A 23,144-nucleotide genomic window follows, 5' to 3' on the forward strand; every position below is an offset into this window, starting at 1 on the left:
CCTGAACTTCCACCGAGTTGAAAAACTGCATCACTTATGTCGCTATAGTCCGGAGCTTCATGGAGATCTCGGAACAGACGTGATGATGAGAGAGGATAACAGTTAGAATTATGGATGAGGGAGAGAGTGCTGTTTCAGGGTTCCTTCCACTTCTCTTCACTGTGGCTGCTGGTGAAGGCACCTCCCCCCTCCTCTCCCATGCTCATAGACGACCACCATATGCCACCACATTCTGTACTTCCTCAACAGTCGCTTTTCAATTACAGTTATAAAACACAATTTTTTTTCTAACTGCAGCCTGGTGTTTCAAAAGAGTCCATATAGTTGACTAGTGATGAAAGTGGCACCAGAAAGGGTCTAGTAAAAATGTAAGAAATTTAATAATTTAAATAATTTTCAAGTACTATGAACTTGAATTGCAATTTCCAAACCATAAAGACTTTTCATAAACTCATAATCAAAATGTTGGAGATTGAAGTATATTCACAGTAGCATTAATACTATATATCTATTGAAAACTGGTAATGTCAGCTTGTTCACTGTGGTAAATGTGTACTGCAGACTCCGGCAGTTTTTCATGACCTACAGTGATGCACTGCCTTGTTTGTGGCGTTAACTTTCCTTTGCGGTTGTCACGCGAAGCCTCACCTGCCATTCACGAGTCCATCGACCCCCGGCTTGCGAGGTGGCTGCTTCATGATGTCTGTCTCCGCGCTCTCGTAGGCCAACGCAATGGCCGGCACCTGCGACAGTGAGGTCGTGTCACTTTCCAGCACACACTCTGTGTGTGGCTCTTCACAACATGAGAGTGGCCACTTCCATAAGTAGGGTGGCAAGGGGGCAAAACATCACTTTCCTATTTGAAAACATTATTCAGCCATCTCAATAACTTTCTGTGCAATTATAGTACATCTCATACAACTGTAAAAAAATATATTTCTACAAACTAGTGTCGTGCCTGTTGAAGCTGCCCAAGCCTTCACACGTTGACACAGTGACATTAACCACAGCATGACTGCAGGGACGATAGCACGACCTGCCCCTCGAGCCCCACCCACCATGTCGGTGCCCAGGTCGATGCACAAGATGGCGATGCTGCCCAGCGGCAGCGGCACGCCCACCAGGATGAACGCCAGGAAGGGCGTGATCTCCGGGATGTTGGACGTCAGCGTGTACGCGATGGACTTCTTCAGGTTGTCGAAGATCAGCCGGCCCTCCTCCACGCCCGTCACGATCGACGCGAAGTTGTCGTCCAGGAGGATCATGTCCGCCGCCTGCTTTGACACGTCCGAGCCGGAGATGCCCATGGCCACCCCTGGAACAGGCCCGCCAACCTCGGTCACTACCTTTGCTCTCCCTCAGCCCACGACTTCGTGCGTCACGCCCGGCGCAAGAGGGTAAGAGCACCGAGTCATGATGAGAGACTCAGTTCATTCATAATGTTTGAGAAATAGAACAAATACCAATTAGGTCATAAAAATATGTAAGATAACACTAGTTCAGACATAAGAAGATACAGAACACAAATACAATAAAAAAATTACTCAAATATTAAACCATTTAGTAGAATTCAACAGTAGTAGAAAAGACACTGCCTATCTTATTTGACAATACCTATTTATTAAGACTATTGCTTTTTTTTATTAATTCAGTTTTTCTAATGATGCTCTATAGCATGGTTAAAATCTTCAGTGTTAAACTAATATTTGATTTTTTTACTGTGTAATAACATTTGTAAATTGAAAACTGGCCTAGTGCTGAATTTTGTTAGTGCAAAAATAATTAAATAAATTAATCTAAAAAAATAAAGGCAACTCTTCATCTATATAATTAGATTATTCAGCCTCATGTTCAAGCCTTGTTTGTTAGTTATCTATGATGAAACCTTCAGGCTACCATGTGGTTTTAAGTTCTGTTTTGTTCTGTTGTGTTTTTGTTTTTATTAAGCTCTTACTACATTTTTACCCAAAAATAATGCAAATCTGAATATAATGCAACCCCAAACTTTTTGATTATGATTTTTATGAAAACGACTTTATGGATTGGAAATCACAATTCAAATACACCGAACTTAAAGATTATTGAAATTATTAAATTTATTTCACACTAGCCAATAACCTGCAGCTTCGCTCGCGCAATTTCACGGTATTGCTGATATTCTACTATTTAAAAAAAAGTGATTTATTTCAAACATTTTTACTTTAGAAATGGACAAAATTAATTGTCAAGTGTATAAAAGATCAAAATCATAAGAAAACCGTTTAAGAATGATATTTACTGAAATCATTGTGCATAAGCCTTTTTTAATTTTTATTATAGATTAAGTACCTCTATATATATATATATATACACACACACACACACACACACATACACACACACACACATATACACACACACACACACATATATATATATATATATATATGATTTTATAAAAACCTTTTTTCGGTGCTTCGTTTGCGTGGACTTGAGAATTGAATACAGAGGATCATTAATAAAGAAGGAAAATAAATTATAAAATAGATAGTGGAGTCTTATTTGTACTGCATATTGCGCTTCATTGATGTTATGGAGTCAGGAAATTTATATTGTTTCTCACTCTTAATTTAATGCAATATATTTTTTAAACAACATTATATGATTTATTATTTTCTGCCAGTGTGTATAACTTTTGGGCATTCAATACCAACATAGAGCTGACCATGCAAAAAGCATGGAGTACCCAAAGAATTCCTGCCCACTTTCAATGTTTGACCCTGGGACTTATTGTAATTTTAAATGTAACTTTAGCAGGAATTGCAGCTTCTTAAATTGTAATGGCTATTTATTGGGAATTATTGGGGAATCAACATGCTCCCTCCTTTAGCTACTCAGGTCGGTGAGAATATAATGTTTCTACCCAGCTCTGTGATGCAAAGCCTGGTACCATTGCACAATCTTGGTGCATCAAGGTTACGCATCAGCAAAACTATGACGCCAACCTTCAGTTCCCCAGTGTGTGGGAAGGCAGGTATTCCTTAGGCAAGATGTGACGGACACACCAAACGATAAAGCGTTACATTCAAGGAAATTCATGAAATTCAAAACTAAAATGTTATTAGCGCCGTTAGTTCACTAGTCACCATGAGCTTCACTCATTATTATATGATCCAATTATACCCAGTCAAAATAAAAGCCTGTAGTATGTATGCAAAAATGTGTTTTTTATTTTATATCTCTGGCTCCCGTAATCGTAGCGAGATATAATTTATACCAATTTTTAAGTCCACAAAAAAGCTTTTAAATATAAAAAATTTCATCAAAATTGGCCCAGTAGTTTTTGCGTGATGCTCAAACAAACAGATAAACCGATACAGTTTTATAATAGTATAGATTTAATATACATTTTCTGGTAGCAAATTTGTCAGTCGAATGATTCACATCTGGTATCTTTTGAAACACCAAGCTGCAGTTAGAAAAAAATTTGTGTTTTATGACAGTAGTTCAAAGACTACTGTTCAGAAAGCAAAGAATATGGTGGTATATGTTGGTCATCTGGGAGGGTGAAAGAGCCACAGGGAAGAGATACAGAAGGAACCAAGTAACACTCCATTAATATCCTCCCCTTGATCCTGCATCTCTCATCTGTCGCCTGCGCAGAGATCCAGGAAGCCCCAGACTAAAGTGGCACAAGTGATGTAGTTTACAGGCAGAGCCCAAAGTTTTTCATCTAAGCTATTCCGCAATGGCAGGATACAAGTTTTGCAATTATCGCGCCACCCCTACTTTTACTTTCCACAGTTTCGGTAAATATCACAGCATTATGTTCAAGTAAATACTGTAATTTGTTAAGTTTGCCAAGAGCACGACGAAGGGCTGGAAGTGTTACCGATGTCTGCCTTCTTGAGCGCCGGGGAGTCGTTGACCCCGTCGCCGGTGACCGCGACGATGTGCCCGATGCGCTGGCAGCCCTCGACTATCAGCAGCTTCTGCTGCGGCGACGTCCGCGCAAACACGATCTCGTTGTGGTGCCTGCAGGGAGATCACCACGACGTCCACACAAGCACCGGACACAGCACAGACTGTATTGAATCCTACAAGGACTGAAGGGAAGGAGGTTCCATCACAGGAATAAGTTTCCTAATCAGGCTCAGCACCCGTCTTTTGTCGGAGGACTGTTAGATACGGCATTAGCTATAGCATCATCAGTCTTAACCTCACTAGCTTATCTGGCTGATGCCACAACTAATCTTGCATCTGAAACATATAAGTAATACACTTGTCCAAGATTTGAAACCATTGTGATGGCACAGTACAATAAGAAAATTGGCCATTTAATAGAAACAAGATTATATGGTGAACCAAACCAAAAGAACACTGGAAACTATGTCAAAACACTGCATAACACCGAAATTAAATTTAATACACCATACAGCACCAAAATTCCAGTTATAGCAATGGATTAAGTAGCAATTAAACAAAACTAAAATCAGAAAAAGAGTAATCTTTTGATTTAAGAAATTCAAGGAACATCGTTATCTCCAGACATAAAAAATATACCGAAGTGCAGGGATCATAAAAATAAATGTTATTTGTTTTATTTTGCATTTCTATTTAATCAATTTTAAACCACAAATGCTCACTAATTTATTTTTAATGTTTTGTATATATTGGTTTTGGGCCAATTTATTACCAATTAATTGATCGTAAAAATGCATCATGTAAATTTTGCCTCTATTTTGGTGGAATAAGTATTACAAAATAGCTTAAATAAAAATAAAAACTATAACATGGTATTATAATGTTTTAAAAAGGAAATTGGGCAGAAAATAAAATCCCAAAATCTTCTCTCTAGTTTTTACTTGTACGTGCTAAGTCAAAGTGAATACATAAAGTTACGATTCAGCATCAATGTTAATGCAATATTTTTTAAAGTCCTAAATCTTAGAACACCATTTTTTTAAACAAAGCCACGTCTGCGAATCAGAAGAGACGGTTATAACTAACCGCGCTCGCTCACCTCAATATCTCGTCGAGCTGGTACATGGTGAGGTCCTTCAGCTCGGAGCCGTGGATGACGACCGCGCGGGCGTCGCGCGGGTTCACCTGCGACACTGGCACGTTGAGGCGCTGCGCGATGTCCTCCACCGTCTCGTTGCCTGCAACCAGACACTTGCTACTGGACCTTCTGTGGCCACAGCAACGTGTTCACTCCGGTCACTACGCCAAGGACCTAATATATTTTTAAAAAATGAAACCGATAAGTAGAGGCATGACGATTTCGCGAAAAGATTTCGAGATTAGATGAAAGTTAAAACACTGTAGCATCGTCTGTGTTTCGTGATTGGGTGAGTTTCTTCCAGGTACATATTGATTGTAACAACACCAATCACAGTGATTCAGTGCGGAAGCAAACGCGTCCTGAGTGGCTCGGTAAAATAAGGCAACGACTTCTCTCGCAGACGGCCGCCAATCACAAGGAAGAAACCACAGGCGCGGGTATACCTTGTTGCAGTCTAATATGTGTTCAGATCTTTTCGCAAAATCTGCATGCCCCTAACGATAAGTTAAGATTCCACAGCTGAAATTCCTGAAAACAATGTTTTAAATTATTTCGCACTTAAACTACACAAAAACAACAGTTCATAACAGCAAAAGAACTGAAGCTTTTTCAGATTTTCGTTACTTTGAATTACCATGTGCATAGAAACTGTTCATTCCCTTAATTATTCTTTACTTAACTTAAGGAAATATTGCATTATAACCATATTTGCTAACTAAGGCAAAATGTTCAAAGCCAAATGCAAGTTAGTCATATATATGTTTTGTTCACACAGGAACAAGGATTATATGCTGTGCATTAATATGTAGGTAACAAATCAAAAATTATGTTCAGATCTATAATAAAGACAATATAAAACTGCACCAACTACAACCACAGACATATTCTTAAATGATTTAAAATATTTTTGTGTAGACTATTTGTGCTTGGGAATAATAATACTTACATAAATCATATTTACTGTTAGTTAAATATAAATTCACATGTTACAGTTTTGTATTACATTGTATCATGACAATTATGTGTGAGACAATGTTTAAGTGGCTCTGCAGTGGCTCTACAGAGCTTGCCCGGCTCCGGTAGAAAGCCATCGGTACCTTCGGAGATAATGCCGACGGACTTGGCTATGGCCTTGGCGGTGATGGGGTGGTCACCGGTCACCATGATGACCTGGATGCCCGCCGAGCGGCACTTGGACACGGCGTCAGGCACGGCTGCGCGCGGAGGGTCTATCATGGACATGAGTCCCACGAAGCGCAGTCCTGAGATGGGGAAGTTGAGGTTCTCGCCATCGAACTTGAACCCGAGCGGGAACTTGTCCATCGGCAGCATCAGGTCGCAGAACCCTGCCGGCAGAACACACGGCAGGTTGGCACCACTGCTCTCCGCTGCAACCCCATATCTACACTCAGCAACTAAGCCCTGGTGTCTCGACTCTATAGACTGCTCGTATTCTTTCCAACACAAAGCACAGTTGTGGTGGAATGCTTTGTTATGCTTTCTTAATGTATCTCACACATTTATTCTTTCCATCCTCCACATCCTCATCCTTAGATCCTATTCATCAGACTCCTTTCTTATCAAATATATCTCTGCAAATCTCCAACTCTAATACTACATACAATTCCACTATACTTCAATCTTGATACATATTTTATCAAGAAAGTTTTAGACATTTACATAAATGTGAACACTTTAGGGCAAATTGCAGTAATAAGAACAGTAAACAGTGAGGAACTAAGAAAATGAGAAAAATGGGATAGATATTTTTAAGGTACGTAAATAAACTTAAGAAAATCAGCACATACTTCTGAACATAGAGCCCTGGTTATACCACGATTGGAAGAACACAACCTCAGTGGGAATGCGAGCAGCAATGGCAGCTGGAATCGAACAGGAACACTGAACAGGGAACAAGAGCAAAAGAGCACTCACCTAGCACCCGCTCGCCCAGGCCACCCAGGTCCAGGTAGGCGTCGTTGAACGCCTCCTTCATCTCGTCGTCCAGTGGCCGCTCCTCACCGTTGATGAAGATGGTCGAGCTGCACTCGAGGATGCGCTCGGGCGCGCCCTTCATCACCAGCAGGTGGCGCGGCTCCCCCAGCTCTGTCGTCTCGTGTATCGACAGCTGGTACTTGTTGGTCGAGTTGAACGGCACCTCACACACCTTCTTGGCGCCCTTGCGCGTCTCCATCACGTTGCCCAACGTCTGTTCCGTGAACTTCAGCACAGCTGCCTCCGACGCGTCACCCGTCACCTGCCTATAAGCACGCAGAGTTGCTGACTGCATGGACATGACAGTATTACACAGGAAACACTATTCTGAGTCTTAATAAACCGTATCTACAATACCAGGAAATGTATGCAAACAATATTGTCCATGATGTTATAATAATATTTGTGAGTAATGGAATCACATGCTATTAGTTTAACTCACCTTCTGAGAATGGGCACGTTATCCTGACCCGACTGGAACTCTGCTCTGTTGCAAAGCGTCGCGATGCGCATCAGGGCCTTGTACGCAGGACTGGCATTTAGCACGTTCTCACCTGCAACAAGCGACCACTTTATCACCTCTCACTAACCACGTTCACAGGTCTGCCTTTGGTTGATCACGACCCTGACATTCTACTCTACAGGACGTTGTATTCATTACCAACTTTCTCACAGGGTTGAACCTTTCTCTAGATGTACATTAGGGGAGGAAGTGTTGCTATCCTCCTCAAGAATATATCTGCTACATTTTGAGACCCAAGCGTCTGAGTGGTCACATCACTTGCCTCAAACCAAGGATGTCCAGGCTCGATTCCAGGGTGGATCAAACCCTGATTCCTCGCAAGTGGGAAACAAGATGTAGTGGGTTTCGCCCACCGATGTACTTCATTGCTGCTCCATCTCACTGGTTCACCCCGCATGGCTTTAGCCACCTAGATCAGGGGTGGCCCTAGACTTTGCAGGGCCCTGGGACATTTTCTTTTTTGAGGCCCTAATATTTTGAAAAGTGGCTTTACCATATAAAAGGATTTGGAGGGGGGAACAGGTAAACTTGTTGTTTAGAATAGCTCCCAGAGAAAAAAAGGGGCTACCGGAAAAATTTTACAGGTGCATCTGTATAGTAAAACAGCTGGCGCGGGCTCTGGGTGGTTGCCCAGCTTGCCCTGCCATGACTATGAGAAGTTAAATCCTTATTTCATTCCACTGTTACATCTGGTGGAGACCCATCTCAACAGCCAACAACTTTGACTGAAGTACCTGAAGTACTGAGACAGTATAGGAAGAAGTTTAAGAATACTGAACGAGACTTAGTATTATGTTTGAGGCAATAGCACAGTCAAAGTGAAGCAATAGCCTCCATCCACCCCCCCCCCTCCCCCCTTCTCATTCTTCTTTGCAAGACTTGGAACTGAGGCACTGAGGGAATGAGGAGAGAAGGCTAAATGCATCATTTGTAATCCTTTGTAATCTGTTAGTTCCTAATCACCCTTGAAAGTGTTCAGAAACGTCGCTTTGTTTAAAAAAGTTAGTTAAAATAACGAGATTATGCATGTAAAAAGTCTTAAGTTTTATTGTTTGTGCAAAACATGTTGCCTGGCCATGTGTAGACAAATTTTCGTACAATATGCACTGTTTTCATGTTCGTGTTGATGACTCATTTTCCGTGACCAAAATAACTTGCATTATTATCAAAACTGTTTTGTTGGAATCATAGAAATTAGGAAATAGCTCATATCAGGGTTTTATTTATTTATTTATTTAGATTTTAACTTACCCACAGACAGTTTAAGAACTTTTATGGTGGGTATGACATAAATAAGTTACATACAAATGCTATAGGCAGTCACAACGATGAGCAGGCACAGTACACAATCGGTGACCACAAGACAACGAATAATAATAACACATGTACGTTAACATAGTGCAATGAATATACATGCAAGTATATAATGGTAAGACGAATTTCACAAGAACACAAAATTATGAATTTTGATGAGTTTTAATTATGTATTTCAAACATATTTGTTGACAAACTGAACTGTGGTGGCTAGATAGACACTTAAACAATTTTTCAGTATCAGACTACATAATTTATTTCATTATTATGTGCTGATATGCTGTTAGTGTCTTATAAGGGGAGGGGTTAATAGAAAGTCTACAACCAATATTGCAATCATTTCAAATGTAAATTAATATAAGTACGTTTTTTAAATTTTATTGCACACTATCAACCATCTAAACATTACATCTACAAATATTGGGACTACACTGCCTATATTCGAGTAATTAGAAGTTCATACTTGTTAAATCTGCTGCAACAGGTGTCAGCAGTTAATGCCTATTGGTGGGCAGGAATGATTTGAAGTCACTAAATTCAATTGTGACATGGGAAACAAATCGTTACTGTGGATGCCACAAAATACCATCTCACATGGTTGCTGCTTAGTCTCTGTATATTTTTTTATAATGACTAAAAATACACCGGTATTTAAAACCTATTACCTAGCAAAACAGTCTGAAATTAGAATAGGTTAAAAAAATATATTTAATATGGAAAGTAATTCTGATGCAATACAGGGCTTTACTAAAGCATTAAAATAAACTAACAAGTGATTAAAACCCTTAAAACGTGCGAAGTGGTTGCTGGACTAGATAAAGCAGTTTCTTTATAAATATATATTTCGTATTTATATCCAATTTCAATAATAACCTAGATGGGCATGTTATCGAGCGCTATGTCAATCTGATATTATGAACCACAACTTTCGCTGGTTGATCCCAAATTTCCAATAATCTTCTTCAATGCTCAAAACACAATGGTGCAAAAGTAGAACTGGTTGAACCATGATCAACCCAGTTCATGAAACAAGATCATCTGAACACTCGCAAGGTAGAACTGGCTATACGCAGTTATAATAGCATTTTTCTGGAGTAATTTCAGGAACATATGGGGAGCATATGAAAGGACCAGGCTCTCTCGAATGTGAGTCCTAGAAGTCACTGAACTCAAGGTGAAAAGACACTTGGGACATACTCACTAGTATGGTCCTCGGTGGTATCGGCATCATACAGCTCGTCGTCGTACCACAGGTGCGACACAGTCATCCTGTTCTGGGTGAGGGTGCCAGTCTTGTCGGAGCAAATGACCGAGGTGGAGCCCAGAGTCTCCACTGCCTCCAAGTTCTTCACCAGGCAGTTCTTGGAGGCCATGCGCTTGGCCGTCAGCGTGAGGCACACCGTTACAGTGGCCAGCAGCCCCTCTGGCACATTTCCCACGATCACACCTGTGCACACATGCCAGGGGTCATTCTTTGCCAACATCACTCTGCTACCACTAAGACCACTCTGCTACCACCAACACAACTCTGCTACCACTAACACCACTCTGCTACCACCAACACTCCTCTGCTACCACCAACACCACTCTGCTACCACCAACACTGCTCTGCTACCACAAAAAACACTATTTCACATTTAAGCAGGATACTGTAGAACTTTGATTTCCTAGTTGCGTCACTTCTCTATTAACATAAATAACTAGCATGCTGCATGATTCAACTCGTTGCTCACTTTATGCAATTTTAAACAGTTATTATAATTTATTTAAATATAACATAGCATCAAAAGGTATCGTTACATTTGATACAGTGACTTAAGTGTCTAAAGCTGGCAGAAAAATATAGAACCAAGATCTGAATACAAAACAATGATAATATTGTTAAAAGTGTATAGTACAAATTTCATTAATTTCTACAACACTTGTAAATGCCTACTATCTTTAGTCATCAAGATGAGGCACCCAAACTTAAGTCGGCGAGACTTGCAGCAGGAGATGGCAGTGCTCACCAATAAGGAAGACGACGGCATCAAGCCAATGGTAGCCCAGAATGAAGGCGATGAAGAAGAAGGTGATGCCCAGCGACACGGCCAGGCATGTGATGAGGTGGATGAAGTGGTGTATCTCCTTGGCAATGGGAGAGTCGCCGGTCTCCAGACCCGACGCCAGCCCCGCTATGCGCCCCATCACCGTGTTGTCGCCACAGCTGATCACGATGCCCTTGCAGTTTCCTGTGCACACCACACAAGCACACGTCTTAGAGCATTACGTGGTGGATAGTGGTTACATGAGTGACTTATTTACTACAGGGTTCACATTTATTTAACTATACTGGAAGGATCACACCATTTTTCCATCTCTATTAAGTGCACCCATTCACCACTACACAACCTGCATTCTTAATGGCTGGACTTCATATAAATTTTCACTAGAAACCAGTAGTGAAACATAAGCAATTATAAATATTGAAACATATGCTGCAATTAAATGTAATATGACTTTGAAGAGGAGATAAGGGGGAGAACATTACCTCCAACATAAATGGAAAATTTTTCTGTCTATCCAAAACTTTAGTATCTTCTTTTGTGGCTGCAAAATGGGAGTATTTTAAAGCATATTAAAATGAAACATTCTACGAGGGATATATATTAATATATATGTGTGTATATATATATAAACAAAGTCCGGTTGGTCATCGAAAAAATTAACTCGCGAGAAAAGGGTTTTTTATACTACCTATCTACTTCACTTTCCCCCATAATCGCCATTCAGTTCTAAGCACTTTCTACCAGTTTATTTAAACGCTATGCATATAAGAGCGCAGGCAATTTATGCACCAAGAAGCGTGGCTACTCGCAGCGCGGATGAGTGAAGCGGGAAGCCCCCTCACAGGGGCATTTGATCGTAGCATCCCAAGCCCCACGAAGATGCCATCGGCTTGATAGTCACCGAGCCTGGGATGCTAAGATCCAATGCCCCTGTGAGCGGGCTTCCCGCTTCACTCGTCCGCACTGCGAGTAGCCGCACTACCTGGCATGACTCACCTGCTTGCTTCGGCGATCCAATAGACCGGCTGCTGTTCGCTGGGCTGTCTCTGAAGATGTTGTCGCGGCCGCTTTGTGAGTGACTATGGGTGGTCCGTCGTTAAGCTGACGACTAGGAACGCAATATTGCCGTTGTCAATTGGTTTAATTATCAGGCGGCGAACTTCTATGCAGAGGGGTTAAATAAACTGATACAGCGTTTCGAAAAGTGCTTAGAACTGAATGACAATTGTGTGGGAAAGTGAAGTAGATATGAAGTAAACTAAAACTGTCAATAAAAATATTTTCATGAGTTAAATTTTTTTAATGACCAAACGGACCTTGTTTTAAACACTTCCCTCGTAGTACCCAGCACTCTGCGCGTGTGTTACCGATGCCTTTGGCAACAATGAACAGTTCATCTGCGTACCCTCCGCCCGCAAGCTGTAAAGCAACCCACCTTCGACGGCATTGGTGGAGAAGAAGGCAAGGTTCTTGGTCTCCAGAGGGTTCTCGTTGGTGCAGTCCGGGCTGCGGCTCTGCGGCTCCGATTCGCCCGTCAGCGACGAGTTATCGACCTTGAACCCACGCGACTCCAAGATGCGGATGTCTGCGGGCACTCGGTCCCCAGACTTCACCTCGACGATGTCTCCACGCACCAACTGGTCCACGGGCAGTGTCAGCTTCTCCCCCTCGCGGAACACTACCGCGAACTGCAACACCAGTCTGCTGCCTCAGACCGCACTCCGCAGCACACTTCAGTCAACACCATGGGCGGAGCCAAGAATTGGTGAAGAGAGGGGCCGCAGTGCAAGGGCAGTTCCAGGGAGATGTTTTACACACAAAAAAGGGATTCATGTCAGGTATTTGGCTTGGAATGTTTACAAATTTATGGTATCAAATACTGAACGTTGATAATCTTATACAACTTTTGATGAAAGAAAAGATCAACAAATTAATTTTAATATTCAAGTAAACTTTGCATACCCTCAAAAATAAAATATAATAATATAATTCGGGCCCAGGAGGGGCTATCGCCCGCCCCCCTTCCTCCTCACCCCCCTCTGGAGTTACACTTGCCACAGTGATTTATAAGAATATATTTTGGATAGACATGTTTCTGGGTATCTGAGGATTATGGAATGCCTCTCCAGGAAATATTTTATTACCTCGGGAAGGAGGGGGGGGGGGGGGTGTGTCTACCCCTAGCAAGCGTCGACGGACAACGGCAGCCAGTTTCCGGGGAGACGATGGAAAGACTGTTGCGACAGCAAATACATCGACCACTACAACACACCAGCCTACCTAATAATCTTTCATTGCTCTTTCAAAATTTTAAATTATTAGATAATTCACTTATGAAAGGTAGATTCTTACATTATGTACCATTGCTTATGATTTAATGTCCTAATACGTGTTTAAAGATACTACTCTCATTTTGAATAGTCACTGGCCAAAAATTACAGCATACTTGAGTCATTTTAAACCAGTTAATGAGTTGCATTATTAGTGAAAAAAAATCTTTAGATGGGGGACATGGCCTCACCCTGACAACAACTCTTGCTGAAAAACCACAGTTCGCAAGGGCTGTGATGTAAGGATAGGGGAAATATTTTTAAAATATAAGAAAAAAAATATGGGTATCAAATTTATCTGTTTGTAAAAGAACCACAAAATAGTTTTAGTGGATAAAGAATATATTCAGAGTATGGGGTAAATAAAAATGTCCCTACTTATCTGACTGTGGTAATGATATGGAATAATGCATCAGGGGCATACACCGAGGGGTGTGGGTGGGGAGGATGTGGTATCCCCCCTCCGATATAATAGAAAATCTGTAAAAATCTCTCATTCCCACCAACAAAAGGAAAGAATTTGAAAAAAAAAACACTTAAAGTGGAGCGCTATACCCCCTCCCCATCGAAATGATTATCTGCTTATAACGCTCATGATAGGTATCAATTAATATAAACTTGAAAAAGAATCGGTAGAGTAACTATATTTATATACAGGATTAGGTTCTACCATGAAACAAACTGGTAGCAAGAGCGTGGTTTCAATCATACACCTCCAAATGTCTGAATCCAAAATAATAGGTTTCAATCGATTTTATTGATGTCAAATCACAATTTTTCAAATTTTCTTGTCTGATTAGAAACACTAACAGTTTCGTATGAAGTGGCACTATTCTGACAGCCAGTGTAGAAACATGCAAAAAGTATGGAAGTATGGAAGTGTTTTGTCATTAAGTTACTGGACATAAGAAATTACGTTTGAATTTGCAACAAAACGAGCATAACAGGCATGTGAACCAGAAAGTCTACATGAGTATGCTCTGGAATTCTGAGCAACATCCCATGGTGGACACAGTTGGCAAAATGGTGAAAGAGAATTCAGCAAAAACTATTGTGACATTCATCAATCAGCGCTGCAGTCCATTTCCTCTTCGTCTCGGCGGCAGGCTTGCTTGTACATCAGCAGTTGACTTTGTGTTGGAACCCTCGACAGAGACCTTTGACTGATTTGGCTGAAGTTTGAAGTAAAACCTCATCTTTGCCTCTTTAAGGTGGAATAACAACAGCCCGCCGCCTCTGTCCATCCATTGGTCACGTGAACTGCAGCCAATCGGATTGCCCGAAAAATTACATCTATCCGTCCATCTAAAGTCTTGCAAGCTCTAACTTTTGACGGACAGACGGATTGTATCTATGGTTTTGGCCGCGGCAGACAGTTGTTACCAGAACACAGGCTTGTGGTGTTTGTACAGGACGCTCATATATTTTGTATAATAACATTGCGGTTCTTAAAACTCATGTTAAAACAAGTTAAGGAACATTCTTACTTTTTCCGAGCAAACAATATCTATATAAATCTCCGAGACAAAAACATGGATTGCTGGCAACACTTATTTAGGTAAATATTCTGACGGGCGGGTGAAGTGAAGTTTAAATCGCTTGGCTAGATACATGGGGTTTACGGACGCAAGAGTGACGTACGGACGGACGACGGAACGGAGGCGACGGGCTATTATAGTAGTACCACCTGTGCACATTGCTGTTCTGAGCATTACCAGATAACGAGGCTACGGCAGTTAAGTTACCTGGGGGACCATGCTCCTGAAAGACTCCATGATCTTAGAGCTCTTGCGCTCCTGGTAGAAGGAGAAAAGTCCAGTGACAATGACCACCGCGACAAGCACGAGGCCCAGGTAGAGCTGCAACACATAACAATCACCTGCTTCATGTTTTTGCACTCGCATTCACCCTACCTGTCTTCAAGTCACTTTCATTAACTACCTAACCACCACATTGTTAGACATACGTGTACAATAATGATTTCATATACGCACAAATAGCACAGTGTAGTTTTACATTATCAGTTATATATCATGTATGACATCAGCTCTTTTTTTAAAAGTAACGTGATAATATTATTTTAAACTTATAATTTTTTCAAGTGGTGTGATATTAACGAGAAAAAAAGCTCGACTTGTAGGCTACACATTTGAAATTACGTCAGAAATGATGATGACGATGATGATGATAATGAGGATGATGATAATGAGGATGATGATGGGTTGACAGCAAGGACCCTGGTGTTTGAACCCCCAGCCATCGCTATGGGGAAATGACTATCAATTGACTTGGACAGACCAGTCGAGACGATACTGCGGTAGTTCGCAGTTGCCTTCTGCAGAGTGGAGGCTAAAATACAACACCACTTAAGTCCTGAAACTAGAGCAGAAATATCCCACAAGTGAAGATACCTCAACCCAGCGAAAATCGAACCCCAGGACTCTTGGCCCACCAGCCAGAAGCTAAACCATTGGTCCAACAGGTAAGAAAAATATTATGATATAAAAAATAACATATTCTTAGCATAAATTTGCATAAGTAGCTGTTAAAGTCACACATGGCATTTTAAGGGCCTGCCGATTATAACTGATACAGTTGAAATGAATGCAACCAGCTACTTCATGACGTAACATAAAGTATTTATCTGAGATTTATTTATTTTGGAATTTTGGGTACTCACATTTTCCTCATCTGGCTTGTCTGTAGTTACTGCTAGCATGACATAAGACATGAAGGACAAAGAAGCTCCTATCCACAGGAGACAGGAGAAGCCCCCAAACAAATTCTTGCAGAACTTGACCCATTCTGGAGTCTGTTTCGGCGGGGTCAACGTGTTCGGCCCGTCGCGCTGCAGGTACGCCTTCGCTTTAGCGTGAGTTAGTCCCTGCAAGCAGTCGACAGTCCGCTGAGACCCAGTGTCACCAACATCACCACACAACACGCAACCATCGGAGTTACCACCGCTCTCTTCCGTAGGAGAATTTGTGCGTGAGAAATGTCTTTGCAGTGAAAACAGGTATAATATAATTAATAAAATATAATATAATATAATTTACCCTAAGCTAAAAATACAGTAATCAATAGAACAGGCTTTACCAAATACTTTTGATTGATTTTTTTCACCAACTCTGACTCAATGGCATATCTTCGGAGGTGGCGCAGGGAGCTCGTATCCTTCCCTTCTTAAATAAAATTTAAAATTCATGTTAATTCCACACCAACCCAATACAACCAAAAACTTTATATTGTACCAACTTTAGACACTTAAAAGTCTATAGGTAGCCTATAGACAAACGTGCAATAAATTAAAATAGTAAATTTTAAAGCAATAAATAAATTTAAATAGGTAGAAAAATTACTAATATGATTTTTATAATAGCTTAATAAATGTCGATATTTAATAGGTCTACCACATGGGCGTAGAAAAGGGGGTGGGGATATGATATAAACAGCCCCCCCCCCCCCCCCAAAAAAAATCCCGCACAATCTAAAATTCCCACCAAAAAGCAGGGGCGGACCCAGGATTGACTTCTGTGGAAAGGGGGAGGAGGACACCGGTAGTCTGTATATAGTATAATTCCTGTTTATTACTTCAGAATTCGTACTATCCAGTGCATATTTTACCCTTCCGGGGGGGGGGGGGGGGGAGCGCACGTACTCTACATATATACACCACTGAACAAAAGGAAATAAATTGAAAGCAAACAGCGGGAAAAACTGTTAACAACACGTGAAGGTGGCAGATGTTATTGTAAAATACGAAACAAATGGTAAATATAAATAAATAACATGTTTAAGACTGCAGATGGCAAAGCCCACTGCTCTTACCAACCCAATAAATAAAAAAAAACACTTCCATTTCTGGAATACGAACCTAAAACTCTAAAGAAATCGAACGTTTAAGAAAATTCTGAAAAATTAACTACTTATTTAATTAAATTACTTTGAAAAATTAACTCTGTAGAAACGTTTTCGTGCACTGAAATTAATAAGAAAATTTAGTCAACAATGGAAACATCATTGATATGAAAAACGGAGAACATTGCATGCAATTATAAAAACGAGGAGCTTTATTGAATTATGAAAACAGACAAACAATTAAATAAAATTGATGTTTATATATTTACACGGACAATCACTACAACTTATGTAATATGCATCAGTTGTAATGATGTTATATTTAGAGCACTACTGCTGGGTCGCAAGCTCAGCAAGCTTGGATAGGTGTAAAAGTATGCATAAATGCAAGAGTGCAAATATGCGAGTATATAAGTGTGTTAAAGATACTCACATTCTCCGGATGAGTGCCGAACCGACGGCATAATTCCTCCTTGGTGATTTGGTGGAAATCTGTGTCCAACTCTTCTTTGAGTTCCGCTAGACTTTCAGCTTTTTTATGCTTTTCCTTAGGATGAGACTGCAAGCAAACAGCAAACAATCTCGAATTACTTTCACGCAGAAAAAAAATTCAAATGACCAATTACAAAAAATAAAAACACAGGAAAATAAAAAGCAATGAAGTTAGAATTGTGCTTATGATTACTGGTCATATAATTTCCAAAATAGTTCTCAGTAGGCTACATCTTAAGGCGATCAATAATATTGTTTATAATATTGACGTTTTGTATTGAACCTCGCTTCAATGTGCTTCAATAAACATGTCAATCTCGCCATCAATATTCGTCAAAAAGCATTTGTGTTGTCTCTTTCAGTAATTTTGTCGAAATGGTTTCCGATTCGGATTTGGGCTTTCTGGTCTTGACTTTGGCAGTGTTGAAGAGAAAAAAAAAGAAAAGAAAAGTAGTCGCTGGTCCAAGAGTAGTATGTGAATGGGGTTCCGAGATCTGGCGCTGGCGCGTGGAGCCGAGAGCCGACTCCGCCATCTTGGATTTGTGACGTCACGGCGGCAAAAATTCCTCAAAATTCCTCAAAAATGACTCAAAATGACTCAAAATTTCCCGTTTTAAGAAAAAATTTCCCGTTTTCGAGGGAAAAATTCCCGTTTCGAGGGAAAATTTCCCGATTTAGTCCTTAAAAATCCCAACGGCTAGAAATGTCCTGATAGAGGCTTAAGCATCCTTAACTCAAGCCTCAGTTAAGCCTCTATCAGGATGTGACCTTGACCTTTGACCTTGACCCCGACGGCCATCTTGGATCCACCATCTTGGATGACGTCATTTCGTTTTCTCGAACATTCCGGCATTGTGTTATCGTCCATTTTGAATTATGACGTCACCGTTGCAATTTCCGTTACGGCCGCCATCTTTAAATTTATTATCCGATTTTAATGAAAAAAATTTAAAAATTATAAAAAAAAATTAAATAATAAAAAATTTAATAAAATATTTAAAAAACAAACATTTACAACACGGAGCTCGGAGTCCTCGGTTCAAACCCGACGAGTGCAAAAAAAATAAAAATGGCGACCGATCCTTCCCCCGCGGTGGCTGCAGGCATACTGACTCCCTCCACTTTTTTTCAAAGCATATATATATCGTCAGGTAGTATGACGTCATGGCCGCCATCTTGTCCTCGTCTGCTGGAAGCCATCATCAGTGTATCGTCGGCGAGAGTGCGCTGACGCCATGTTAGTTTAATTCTTATCCGCTAGAGTGCAGTAATCATTTATTATTGCTGTGACACCCGACATCTTGTCATTTGGCCGCCATCTTGAAAATCCATAATTATTTAGCTAGAAATTCGGGAAAAATTCCAAAATTCATTAAATAAATTTGTAATCTATATACTGCTCGATTAGGTCGACTAAGGTCCTTGGTACGATCTAGGACGATGCAAAAAAATTAAATATAACATCAATTTAACACAATAGTAACAGGTTCGAGGAATTAAACACCACAAGTTCTTTTACAAACATAATATTTATTACATAATTTCTATTCTACTACAGGATCATTTGCGAAAGCCAGCAATCTTATAATCATTTAGTTCCGCAGCGGTGTGAAATGACTAATTCTTAGCTCCAATCGGTTTATACTAGACAGAGTCCAGCCAGAACCTTTACAGACATAGTCCACCTCTTCTTGACAGAGTTTCTGGATACCGTTTTTAACAGTTTGCTTCACATCGTTAGAACTGTAAATTACTGCAGCCGATGTCTTGAATGCACACTTCTTCACTTTGTCATCGAACGGATATGGCTTTCCATATATACAGTCCAACCACAAGTTATATTTCAAAGGTCCGTTTGTTGCTACATCATCAGTAAGCTGATTGATTATCTTCTGTCTGATATCGTCAAGAAAATTACAAATGTCCTTCGACTCACCGAACGTATTTAGATAATAGTAGTCTTTCAACGTTCCACGAAATGCAGACTGCGTCAAGTAGAAGCCATTATCGTTCACTTGTAATGCGCTGAACACAGTCTTAGGTTTATTTTCCTGTTCAGACGTCATACCAATCGGTTGTTGCACATCGGTTTTCTTGCTTGTACGCTCACGAGCCTTCAACCTAAACCGAGGAGTCGAAATTTCTGCAGGTAGTTCAGCAGTAGGCACACGGACTTCACCTTTACAGTTTTTCGCATGTCGTCGCAAATTATCAATTCTAGTAAACCATTCATGACACTCATCACATCGAAACTTCATGCGAGATGGATTCTTCGTGCATTTGCTCCGCTCATGTCTTCGTGCATCATGAGCAAATGCGAACGACGTATCACAGTAGCTGCAAGGATACCGTGGTGATGAAGACGAACCTTTCAGACCCGATCCAGATACTGACATTGCCGCAGTTGCACCATCTCCAGGCATACTCTTATGAACATCAATGCATCGTTGTTGCGCCGAAACCTTTACTTTCTGCCGAACAGCAGGACCTTTGCATGCCTTCATGTGCGTTTTCATATTATCTTTTCTGGCAAACTGCTTATGACATTTCTCACAAACAAACATTTTACGATATAGGTTCTTGGCACATTCTCTATTCTCATGTCGTCGAGCATTGCTGTTGTTTGAGAAAATCTTGTCGCAGTAACAGCACCGATGTTCGCTAGTTGTCAAATCAGCATCCATTGAAGTCTCCATTGATGGCGAACCAGCGTTCGCCGAGTTTCCCTGTGCAGACAGCACTAGCGGCATTAAAGTCTCTTCTGCTGGCGGTACCACGTCTGTTGAAGTCTCCTCCAGTGTTGACATCGACGTTGCCAACGGGATCAACTCCACCATCGTCGACGCTGACGTCATGGTTCCCGCAGTCGATGGTACAACCTCCATCGAGTTCGTCGTTAAAGTCGGTAAAGATGCCATCGAGTTCGCAAGAACAGGTACTTACGTGATTAATGCACCAGAAGAAACAAACTAGGTGATCCTTACACCGACGACGTCAGTAACAAACTAAGCATCCTGTTGTCTAGAGCTCGCTTATATATACATGCACCGTATGGAACAATACGCTAGTCAAATCAAGAACCATTTACAATAATACTAGAGTCAAAACAACATTAAAAATAGAAGGATCATCAACGAAAAGGCAGCACATTTGGAAGCACCGACAACGAAAAGGCAGCACATTTGGAAGCACCGACAACGAAAAGGCAGCACATTTGGAAGCACCGACAACGTAAAGGCAGCACATTTGGAAGCACCGACTACGAAAAGGCAGCACATTTGGAAGCACCGTCATCGAAAAGGCAGCACATTTGGAAGCACCGACAACGTAAAGGCAGCACATTTGGAAGCACCGACAACGTAAAGGCAGCACATTTGGAAGCACCGACAACGAAAAGGCAGCACATTTGGAAGCACCGACAACGAAAAGGCAGCACATTTGGAAGCACCGACAACGAAAAGGCAGCACATTTGGAAGCACCGACAACGAAAAGGCAGCACATTTGGAAGCACCGACAACGAAAAGGCAGCACATTTGGAAGCACCGACAACGAAAAGGCAGCACATTTGGAAGCACCGACTACGAAAAGGCAGCACATTTGGAAGCACCGACTACGAAAAGGCAGCACATTTGGAAGCACCGACAACGAAATGGCAGCACATTTGGAAGCACCGACAACGTAAAGGCAGCACATTTGGAAGCACCGACAACGAAAAGGCAGCACATTTGGAAGCACCGACAACGAAAAGGCAGCACATTTGGAAGCACCGACAACGAAAAGGCAGCACATTTGGAAGCACCGCCAACGAAAAGGCGGCACATTTTGGATGCATCATCGAATAAGGAAGCACATTTGGAAGCTCCATCAACTAAAAAAGGAAAAAAGGAAGCACAAGTTACGAGATCTAAGTCTTAGTAAGAAATCATAATACAAGAAATAAAAACATTACATTCTTATAATTTAAATTATTTATTTTATTGCTTTACATTATACAAATGCAAGTAAAACAAGTCAATATTGTATGTAGCCAGCATTCCTCAGTTCCTTGAGTATGAAGGATATTTCTTTGATGCACGAATAGTTTCCTGCACAAAGCGAACCATGTAGAAGTCTTAGCCGGTCAACCAATATGTTTGGATCTTTCCATGATGTGTAATCATTCTCTTCTAAAACCATCTTCCTTGCACCTTTATAATAAATATTATGATCTCTGGTGTCTTCCGTTTTACCACCAACCTCAGGGTAACTTTCATGTTGGAGACGGTGATCATCACAAGCTTGATCAGATTTATTTAATATATCACGTCGTTTCCATCGTTTCGGTCTCAGGACACCGCCACATTCTTCGATCTTAGCAGCTTTAGGTGCTTCATCATAGTCTATGTCTTTGTCAACAGCCTCAGAGTCACTATAACAATCACCGTAGAAGGAATCGTTTTCACCCAATTTACCGTAATAATTCGATGTTGATGATGTTGAAGTGTCTTCATCGTCTTCATGCTTCCTTTTTAGGAGTCCATCATTTTTACAAAGTAGGAAAGATCTACTTGAATTCGGCTGGAATATATTCTCACTTTTCACGTTAAGGATTCTTCCACTGTCTTCATTCTTCCGTAAATCATCAACCTTCTTCAATTTAAGTTCTTTGTCGAGATCGGAAGAGCCAAGAAAATTATTGTCGTAATGCAGATCACTCTTCCTTAGGATAGTAGATTCATCGTTGTCCTCTAGCTTGTACGCAGACTTGGCGCTACAAGTTCTGCCATGTCTTTTTAGGCTCTCTCTCCGCGTAAACGACTTGCTACATCGAACACAACTTATCATATTGCGCAGTGGATTTTTAACACAGTCATTCTTCTCGTGTTGTCTTTTATTCTTTCTCAAGATAAACTCTTTACTGCAAAACTTACACCTATGTTCTTTCGATACAGCGTCAGATCCCAAATCGGAATTCATATTAGTTACTGAGACTAATGCCAGATACCAATTGAGTGTTTTAAATTAGATTCAATACTTAAATAGAAATTTTTTCATATTTCATCAGCGAGAATTAATATATCTCATGCAAAAGTACTTTATGCATGTAGTTCTGCTTTTCAACAACAGATGTCGCCACATGTTGCTTGCAGGTAAATAATATTTAGTTATTTTATGCGGGATGCGGGATGCTCACTATCGATCGCAAAAGAAGGATGGCTTCGTTAGACTCCAAGGAAAAGGAAGTTCGTCTTGCATGTTGGTGCTCCACAGATGTCTCATGGCGTAATATTAATTTGACTGAGTAATGATATTTGTTAATTCCACCTGATAAAAATATTGCAAGTTTGATTTAGTAGCAGAAATTATCGAATTAAATGTAACTCCAAATAAAATGACATGTCTCATTAGAACAAAAAAAATCCATGCAGAGAACGGTTTCTCAGAATAGTCAGAAACACTTGAAGAAACCACAGGAATGATTGCAAGAACACGGGAAAAACCATCAAAATATTGTCAAGAATAATCAGGAGCACACTGAGGAAACCACCATAATATTAAC

The 23,144-nt window shown here is 40.7% G+C and overlaps 1 protein-coding gene across 1 annotated transcript in view; it reads right to left on the reverse strand.

The window, feature by feature from the left end:
- The window catches only part of LOC134538772 (sodium/potassium-transporting ATPase subunit alpha-like), an 88,281-nt gene that overhangs the window by 9,717 nt on the left and 55,420 nt on the right, over nt 1-23,144 (reverse strand). The window contains exons 2-14 of the mRNA XM_063380266.1: nt 17,546-17,671; nt 15,935-16,138; nt 15,000-15,113; nt 12,360-12,612; nt 10,886-11,107; nt 10,078-10,323; nt 7,482-7,593; nt 6,980-7,305; nt 6,142-6,390; nt 5,003-5,141; nt 3,872-4,014; nt 1,059-1,315; nt 649-743 (exon numbers count right to left, since the gene is read on the reverse strand). Coding sequence (XP_063236336.1) covers nt 649-743; nt 1,059-1,315; nt 3,872-4,014; nt 5,003-5,141; nt 6,142-6,390; nt 6,980-7,305; nt 7,482-7,593; nt 10,078-10,323; nt 10,886-11,107; nt 12,360-12,612; nt 15,000-15,113; nt 15,935-16,138; nt 17,546-17,671 — 2,486 coding nt within the window. The remainder of the gene's footprint in view (nt 1-648; nt 744-1,058; nt 1,316-3,871; nt 4,015-5,002; nt 5,142-6,141; nt 6,391-6,979; nt 7,306-7,481; nt 7,594-10,077; nt 10,324-10,885; nt 11,108-12,359; nt 12,613-14,999; nt 15,114-15,934; nt 16,139-17,545; nt 17,672-23,144) is intronic.

This window comes from Bacillus rossius, chromosome 1 (assembly GCF_032445375.1).
Source record: "Bacillus rossius redtenbacheri isolate Brsri chromosome 1, Brsri_v3, whole genome shotgun sequence".
In the NCBI taxonomy this organism is placed as follows: Eukaryota; Metazoa; Arthropoda; class Insecta; order Phasmatodea; family Bacillidae; genus Bacillus; species Bacillus rossius.